Source organism: Pectinophora gossypiella, chromosome 24 (assembly GCF_024362695.1).
Source record: "Pectinophora gossypiella chromosome 24, ilPecGoss1.1, whole genome shotgun sequence".
Classification (NCBI taxonomy): domain Eukaryota; kingdom Metazoa; phylum Arthropoda; class Insecta; order Lepidoptera; family Gelechiidae; genus Pectinophora; species Pectinophora gossypiella.
In genome coordinates, this window is record NC_065427.1 from 7,323,558 (window position 1) to 7,333,600 (window position 10,043).

The 10,043-nt window shown below is 38.3% G+C and overlaps 1 protein-coding gene across 1 annotated transcript; it reads left to right on the forward strand.

The window, feature by feature from the left end:
• Window positions 1-861: 861 nt before the first annotated feature.
• LOC126377888 (uncharacterized) lies at window positions 862-10,043 on the forward strand. Its single transcript, XM_050025940.1, has 7 exons — window positions 862-1,020; window positions 2,290-2,468; window positions 3,488-3,669; window positions 5,035-5,226; window positions 6,487-6,640; window positions 7,073-7,207; window positions 8,860-10,043. The coding sequence occupies exons 1-7, from the start codon at window positions 929-931 to the stop codon at window positions 9,159-9,161; spliced, it is 1,236 nt and encodes a 411-aa protein (XP_049881897.1). The 5' UTR covers window positions 862-928; the 3' UTR covers window positions 9,162-10,043.

The window sequence follows — 10,043 nt, forward strand, 5'->3', positions numbered from 1 at the left end:
CCACCGTGGCCTTGAAGTTTCAGATACCCTGATTAACGTAACAACAATAATAACGGTTTACAACAGCTGTATTTTATAAATAACTGTAACTGTAAATTGCACAATTTTGAATATAATTTTTATTTCACTCGTTCGTCGCTCGTCTATCTACTACATAGGTAGATTGTGATAGATCATGGTCGAATCGACTCGAACTCTCTGGAAATGTCTCGGTCGAGGACAATGCGCCTGAAATGTCTATGTGTGTGTTCTTGTGTACAAACACGGACAGAGTTTAAAAACATTTTCGTGATACGATGGAAATGAAATTATAAAAGTGACGGTTTTTTTACAATTGTTTTTATTATGTTATAGTGATACTTATGTTAAACATGAATGTAATTTTATTTAATGATAACGGATTCCTTTAATACATTAAAAAAAGGCCACATATTTCTATTATATTTTGTCATAAAATACGATTTAAAAAATGTTTTGTAAATTTGCGTTTGATTTATGTATCGATGTTCGTTTTACTATCAACCTAAGAAGCAAAACCTGTGTTAATTATAAAATACAGGTATGTATGTTTTAAATTTATTTACTTATCATAAAATGTTTCGTTCCACTGGAGAATAATCATGAAAATTTACATTAGTTATAGCTACTTGACACAAGATGGCGCTATTTCGTGCAAATCAATGTAGTGCTCTCTTTTTCTGTTTTGTTAGATCTTTGTATATTCATCCTGCTGTCAAATGTTGCCTCTTGTTCCACTAGCACGATATTTTATGATCATGGTAAAATGAGAAAGCTTTACATGTAACACCGCAAGCTAGACAAAGATAAATAATGCAATTGAATATTGTACGACTACTGGAACATTGTCTTCAATGTTTGTTTACATTTAGTGATTTTTCAGTAAAATTGTCTGGAAATATTACTGAAAATGGTTAATTACTGTTGTGTTCAAGGATGTGGCCGTAACAGTAGATTAAATAAGCATTTAAATTTCTACAGTCTACCAAAAGAAAGACATAGGTAAAATTTTGTAACTATATTAATTCCGATATTTATCTATATACTCTACTTAAGAAATATAAAAGCAAACATAATAACAGGAATCCGAGTACACCCAATGCAGTTATCGCAATTCCAAGCTGCTGTACTTCCATCTTTTCTAGCTATTAGTTAAGAATATTATCAGAAGTTTGTTGTAATTATCATAAGATATATTTTAGGTTATAATTTCATTTTTTAGTAGCTTGACAATGATAATGTTCTTGTCAAAACCGTGACATAAGTTTTGAAGACTCACGTACCTATGTCTAACACAGTTTCAGCCTAATCATACTCAATATAATTATGACCTTAAACAAACATTTATCTAAATACTTATGTATCTAATATGAACATAACAACATAAGCTCACAACTATATCTCCAAATAGGGTAGTCATCGCAAGATGAACTAAGGACCCACACCTCACCAAACTTTCTGTTAAACCAATGTAGGTGGTAAGCTGTATCACTGTCTATTACTATTACTATTGGGACAACATAAGTGTTGATGAAAACTGCATGTAAGCTAAATAATTATAAATAAAATAAAAATAGCCTTTATTCGACATTTATTTATTTTTTTATTATTTATTTATTTATTATTTAATTATTTGTACGTAATAGAACACAGAAAGAAACACACAAAGAAAACAGACAGTACAGGTTAGCTTATCTCTAAGAAACAGATTTCTTCCAGCTGACCTACGTAATAAGGAGACATCCAGTGTATAATACTACAGATAGACATACCTACATACGCATACAAATCTTATGAAATTACAACAATTATACAGTTTTATTTTATTACTTAATTATCTATAAGTTTATTTATATGTCGGGCTGTCCTAGGACATAGGCCTCCTCCTTATAGCGCCATACCTGTCTGTCGCCTGTTGATCTTCTCTGACCTTGTGGTAGATCGTCTTCCCTTTTGTTTGGTCTCCCTTTTCGCCTTTTACCATCTCTGGGGTACCATTCTGTGATGTCTTTAGTACCCTTTTTTATTCTAGACCTCATCATGAGTTCTGTCCAACGCCACGTAAGCTAAATTAATATGATCATAATAGACGTAATAAGGTTGCAGGCGAACCAGGCTGCTTCAGCACATTAAACGAAAATAATATTAAGCATTTGATTTGCTTACACGGCAGGTTTCCCCGCAATCAACCATACCCCATACTTCATACCCGCTCCGGTTGATTGAGGGTAGGTCTGTGAGCAGTGGGCTGTTTATGTTATGTAATCCCAGGCAAGTGCAATGGTTGAAAGCGGCAGGCAGGGAAGAACTACTGGAAAAGGATCAGGCCAAGCTGTCCGTATCACATCGATTCTGTTCGAGACACTTCACACCGGCCAGCGTCAAGAACCGTCACCTGTGCCCTGATGCCGTGCCTTCGTTGTGTCTTCCAGGGTCTTGGTGTAAAGAAGGTATTGTGTTAAACTACCACCTATTTACCTATCGAACCTATGTCATCTACAAAATATCCATACAAAACCTAGCTAGCTATAAAACTAGAGATGTGTTGTTGCTACTTTGGGAACGTTCCCAGCAATAAAAAGGCACATAAATTAAATAAAACTTATGTAAAAAGAGCTTTATTACGTAACCTTTAGGCAGATGAGACCCAGAGTACAAGAAAGAGCAATTTTCGGGAACATTCCTAGGACCTGCACATCACTCTATAAAACCTCCTACCTACCTTCTATTAACAGTTTTTTTTTCACCCTAAGCTTGTTTGGAAGAAATTGCCGTTTAGCAATAACGCCGTCTATTGTACATCTTTTCTACTATCGGTAATTGTTATTTTTCTTATGTTTGTACAATAAAGAGTTTTTGTATTGTATTGTACAGTCATGAGCAATATAATGTACCCACTTTAGAACTCTGTCGCACTAACATATTTGACATTTAGTGAGACTTACAGTTCAATTTAAAAAAAAGTTAATGTGACATGGTACCAAAGTGTATACATATTAATGCTCGTGACCGTTACATACAAGGCTATTAAATTTTCCTCGTCATACTAATGTCGTATCGTCTCGAGATCGTAAATTCGAGATCCCACGGGATTGTAAATAGAAATCCCGCCAGATCCCGAAATTTTCGGGATCTCGACTAGTTCATAAAAAATTTAAAGTTAGCATGGCTGAAAACGATGAAACCTGCTTGTTTGTGATGATAGTGAAGATAATTAAAACAAAATATTTTTGAAAGAAAACAAAAACTTTTATTCTTCAATATTACTAACTAAATAATTGAGTTTTCTTTGGAAATCAGCATAATCAAAACAAAAAGTATAACTGAAGGAGATTCGCTCAATTCTGTCAATCTCGAATGCGATCTCGTCATAATTATATTGCTGAGGATACTAAGCCATGATGAAAAAAAAAATCTCAGTAACCAATGCTATAAAGAACTGTCATTAAAAACAATTCAATCTCAACAGAGGAATCGGAAGACGACCAGCCGACGCACACAGACATAGTGTGCAACAGTTGCGCCCGCGCAGTGGTCGGGTTCAGGTACAAGTGCGTCAGCTGCCGCGACTACGATCTGTGTCAGAAGTGCGAGATGCTGGAGGCTCACCCGCAACACTACATGCTCAGGATACCACGCCCGGTCAAGTTTGTACGTAGACCATTCAGTTTTAAGTACTAATATATAAACAGCCTATTCATGTCCCACTGCTGGGCACAGGCTTCCCCTCAATCAAACCGAGGGGGTGTGGAGTATACTCCACCACGCTGCTCCAGTGCGGGTTGGTGGAGGTGTTTGGGCTAGTAGCCAAGGACCAACGGCTTAGCGTGCCTTCCGAAGCACGGAATCATCTTACTTTTTCGGACAATCAGGTGATTCAAGCCTGCAATGCCCTTACCAAACAAAGGGCAGTCTCACAAAGTGATTTCGCCAATGTCCCCATCGGGAATTGAACCCGGACCTCCAGATCGTGAGCCCAACGCTCTAACCACTAGACCACGGAGGCTGTTTTAAGTTCTAATGAGGGGCTATCCAGGCCACGTACCACAAAAAGATATACGTGGGACAGGCTATGAAGGAAACTGATTATATTTTCTGTACTAACTTGTTCTTCTTCTATTGTGTGGGTTGCGAGGTGGATTACCAACCCCATCAACCCTGGTGTCAGGGTTACTATTGAGCCGCCAAAGGCCCCTGACATGACTCATGTAACGACTACTCAATTACAGTATCAGTAAGTAGTAACCGGGACCAACGGCTTAACGTGCCTTCCGAAGCACGGATCATCTTACTTTCGGAAAATCATGTGATCAGCCTGTAATGGTCTAACCAAACTAGGGATCACAAAGTGATATTTGTGGTATGTCCCCACCGGGATTCGAATCAATGAATGTCGATTTTGTTTTCGAATTCATATTTGGATCATAAATGATTATCACGTGCGGTAGGAAACCCACATTCCCGAGAAATGCATTTTCGGAGGTATGTCACCTAACCTGTATTGGGCTGGTGTTCCCTTCGCGGGTTGGAAGGTCAGACAGGCGGTTGCTTCTGTAAAAATAACCGGAAAAAAACAAATCTTCAGGTTAGGTAAGCGGACTCTGTGAAAACGGGATAATAATAATAATAAAAAAGTTTATTTAGGTAAAATCTACGACACACATATACATTTACAACATTAAAATATACACACATTAACATATAAGATAAGATAATGCTAGGGAGATGTTTCAACTTGAGACTATCAAACTTTCTTCCAGTTTAATCTGTATCTTTCGTCCATGTGTGTAAAACTTGTTTTGTATAATGTTTGTAATAACATTTGTCATAATTAAAACACATAATAACGGGTTCTTACCGCGTTTAAAATAGGGATATGAGACTCCCGATATTACATATCCCTATTTTAAACGCGGTAAGAACCCGTTATTATATGTTTTAATTATGATAAAAACCGCTTAAACTTAAAACAATGTATGAAGTATTTGTATTTAAAACAAATATTTTACTCAACAGAAATTCGCGGACAAATTGACAAAGAAATGGAAGAGGCTGTTCAGTGCAGAGCACGTGACACCGGCCATGTTGGACGCTGATGAGGCGGTGATGAGCGGCAGTGACAGTGATGACGAGCCCATCACCAAATACGCCAAGAACTATGACAGCGGGATTGACTTGTCAGAAGATGTAAAGGAGAAAATACGAAAGGTAGGTTTTTGTTTACATAACATACATAAACAGCCTATATACGTCCCACTGCTGGGCAAACGGCCTATGTGGTCCAGTGGTTGAGCGTTGGGCTCACAATCCGGAGGTCCCGGGTTCGAATCCCGGTGGGGACATATCACAAAAATCACTTTGTGATCCCTAGTTTGGTTAGGACATTACAGGCTGATCACCTGATTGTCCCAAAGTAAGATGCTCCGTGCTTCGGAAGGCACGTTAAGCCGTTGGTCCCGGTTACTACTTACTAGTTACTGGTAAGTGAGTAATCGTTACATGAGCCATGTCAGGGGCCGTTGGCGGCTCAATAATAACCCTGACACCAGAGTTGATGAGGCTGGTAATCCACCTCACAACCCACACGATAGAAGATGAAGACTGCTGGGCACAGGCCTCTCAATGAACCGGAGGGGGTACGGAGCATACTCCACCACGCTGCTCCGATGCGGGTTGGTAGAGGTGTTTTTACGGCTAAAAGCCGGGACCAACGGCTTAACGTGCCCTCCGAAGCACGGAATCATCTTACTTTTTCGGACGCTTAGGTGATTCAAGCCTGAAAAGTCCTTACAAAGGACAGTCTCTTAAAGTGATTTCGACAATGTCCCCATCGGGAATCGAACTCGGACCTCCAGATCTTGAGCCTAACGCTCTAACCACTAGACTAGATTTAAGGCTGATTTTTCAATAATTTAAGAGCCCTCATGCTGCTTTTTTAGGGAAAAATAGGGCAGTGGTTTCCCTCTTGCCTTCCGCCCTGCAGTACTCTGACGCGGGTGGGATGGCGCCCAGAGTAGTCTATTTCAAAGCCGTACGAGGTCTCTTGTTCTCCGCATCTGAATAGTACTGACAGTTACTGCTGCCCTCTGTCAGGTTCCAGGTTACAGTCCCTGTGACTTGCCACTTCCGTCCTGAAATGTAGTACCGATGGCTCCCATTTCCGCCTCAGCAACCGTTGAGGTCTTCACCCGTATAGGGATACGGGTGAAGACCTTAGCAAGGGTTCTACGTTAGCCACTATCTCACTCCGGCCTTCTGAAGCAAGAGGCGCCCACCCCCGCGGCAAGGACGCGCCGAAAAGAATTTGCCCCAGTGGAGGGCAGAGAAGATGACTCTGACCCTCCTGGGGCCGGGTTAATGGTCTTCTATGAAACCAAAACCAGAGGAATTACGTAATATTATGTTATTAAGATATTTTATAGGATTTTGATGGTAATCTTTTCCAAACAAAGAGTTTAATTCCCACAGGAAGTGAAAAGAGTAATGCAATTGAAACCAGAAGATAAGACACCTAAGAATACTATCAAGAAGAAGAAAGAACAGACAAAGAGACTGTCACAAGAGACGGAACAAGTTACGCCGAATAAGAAATTGAAATATGAAGAGATCACAGAAGTAAACAGTAAGTGATAAGACCGTTTAGAATTTAAATAGAATTTTGACTATTAATAGGGGTCTTACGATTGGCATGATTGGAAAAAAACATCTAAAAGTCCAGTGGTTGAGCGTTGGGCTCACGATCCGGAGGTCCTGGGTTCGAATCCCGGAGGGGAATATAACAAAAAATACTTTGTAATCCCTACTTTGATGAGGACATTACAGGCTGATCACCTGATTGTCCGAAAGTAAGATGATCCGATGATGATCCATGCTTCGGAAGTTTAGAATTGACGTGTGTTCCATAAATTTTATGCCTGTCGATTACCCGTCCCGTTCCTTTTCGGCGGATAAGAAAATGACAGATATAACTTAAAATAAACTTAGATAGTGTGTACCGGAAACAGCACAAATAGTAAATGTACTTAAGTTAACAAAATAGTTTTGATTTTGTCAGGATTCCCAGGGCCAAGTGCCCCTGAGGTGGTGTTTGCAGATGTGAACGAGATCAAAGATGGTCAAATTATGGTCGAATTGAAGCCAGAGTTCCGAGGCAGCGTCCCTGGGCCTTCAGTGTCCCGTGTTGGTCCTGGTGAGATTTTACTATTAAACATACGGTCCTGTTGTACACTGACTTGTAAGGTCACGAGCCTTAATATAATATGTATACATTTTGGTACCATGTCACATTAACTTTTTTGACAAATTTAACTGTAAGTCTCACTAAATGTCAAATATGTTAGTGCGACAGAGTCCTAAAGTGGGTACATTATATTGATCTTGACTGTACCATTGAGTTAATAATACATCTAAAGTGCAGTTTTCACTAACATAGTCTGCCATTATAATGTTCATGGTATAAGAAGACGGTATGCTCAATCCTATGACAAGCCGCCATTGCTAGCCCATTGATGACGTAAGTGTTACCATTCAATTGGTATCTCCAACATTTCAAGGACTATTAATTATTATTGAAAATTAATTGATTTATTTATTTAATTATCACATATATAAAAATCATTACAATTATACGTAAATCTTTTACTAAAAGTACACAATTTCCTTGCAAAGTAAATTAAAAACATTGGACGTGGGTAATTTCTTTTTCACGAAATGGCAACACAGGGTCGTATGACTTCAGCTGGGCTAACCTTGAAATGCTATCTGGCAGTTTTGAGCATACCTGGTCTTCTTATACCATGATAATGTTAGTCTATAGACTATTATATCCCAATTGGGGTAGTCAGAGGTACATCCATCGCAAGATGGACTAAGTACCAACGTCTCGCCGAGCTTTCTGTTATACCACTGCCCTGTTTATCAAAACTTACAAGCCCTGTATTACAAGAAATTTTCTTGTAAAAATGTTCATTATTACAAGAATATGTTTATCAAAACTACACATGCAAATTACATGTTACAAGCGTCAATATTTATTTCACAAGTATATTTTAGAATCCCTCTACTTTTTTGAAATTGGATTGGATTTTTTTCTTTTTTTTTAAATTGGAGATGTCCTTAGAAAAGGTTTAATACGATCTACTCTGAACCGGCGTGCGTGTATGAAGCGATTGATGCAGTGGCGGATTTACAAATTTGCCGCTAGTAGGCTATTCAAATTTTGCCGCCCCTACTGACCTCTAAAATTCGATACTAATTATAGTCGAGTGCACAGCGCTACCAAAAACACGGCGCAAAGTTAGCAAAATATGTTCGGTTGAAGCCCGTACAGACGTAAGAATGTTCAGTATACTGTGCATTACTAAAATGTTATAACTCTTGTCACTTGTTTCTTTGTGTATAGATATAATATCTATTATTTTACTTCTGTAAGACAAAAAAAAAATTGGGCCAAATTTGCCGCCCCCTAAAATCTGCCGCCCTAGGCTTCAGCCTACTCAGCCTACTGGTAAATCCGCCACTGGATTGATGAATGTGGAGAAAGCAAGAGAAGTGTGTCAGGATCGAAGCAAATGGAATTCTATAGTATCTGCTTACCCCGGTAGGATCGAAGCAAATGGAATTCTATAGTATCTGCTTACCCCGTGAGATTATGTATGTGTGTGTCTATTTTTTTTTGATATACGTAATTTACATGTACTTGTGAATAACTTGTAACTTGTGAACGTGTAGACTTGTAAGTTTTGATAAACACAGCACAGATAGGTGTGCCGTATTGCCGTCTTTTGTTGGGTTTATATGCAATGAAGTTGTTTTTCTTTTTTAATACTCCTTCTTTTTCAGCTCTCCCAAGGGTGACCCAAGCCGACATACCCGAAGTCCCAATAGTGGGAACTATCTCCACAATGTCCCACGTGTCTATACCGACTGAAAACAACTTGTATAACATGGCTTTAGTGAACAATATGCCCGGTATGTCAACAGAGGAAACTGTGGGCAATGTTACCGTCCCAACAGTGGGCCAGGTTACCCCAGGGTCGGGCGACCAACCAGTGATGCATGTAAAATTGAGCGATGACTTTACTGAGCTCATGATTGAAGTGACCTCAAACAATAAAAAGACGTATTATAAGTACACTGAGTGAGTGAGGACTGTATTTGCTCCGGCCGAATAGTTAATGCCATCTGCGGCAAGTCACGTCAAAAAAAAAGAAAAAAGAACTATATTTGTTTTGTTTCATTTGTCCGCCATCTTATTTATACTATCTGTGGTAAAGTTACGTCGTAATGAGGGAGTTTCTATGCTACGTTCTTCAAAAACTAGATGGCGCTGTACTGTTTTTTCTTTAACGTTCTAATTTCATGGATAACAGACATATGCATTTATCTTTGTTTTTGGGTATAAATGATGACTATTTTTATTACACCAAGCCACAATTACATCTTGCGCCCATTATTATTCTGATCAAACTAAAGCAATATAGGCAGCAATATAATTCTATACATAATGTGATCCAAACATCAAGCAACATTTATTTTTGTATTGTACCCGAGTAATGAGAAAATAGGTAATTATCACGTAGAAGATGTACAGCGCCCTAAGAAAAAGATCCTCATTATAAAAATACAGATAGTAATAATGGTTAATTAAACAGGGGTCCCCAAACTGGGCAAACTGCGCTTTGGGGAACCAATTAAGTAGGTGTGTTGGTATTCCATTAAAATATACTTTAATCTTACAGTAAGTTATAGAAGGGAAACATTTAGAAAAAAATTATGGAGAAGTTAAGCCCTTGAAAGTTACTTAAATGTTTAAACCAATCACCTACTTGTCTTAAATATTTACTAATTAGAAGTAATATGAACTTGCAACTAGTTGCAACATATTTATTTTTAACTTGTAAGTTATGTAAGTAGGTACATTTATGATCTGTGGTAGGTACAATATCTCTATTATACAACTTAAACATTATAATTATGTATACTGTTAATTTTATAAGAAAATAAATTCATTAATTGAAATAATA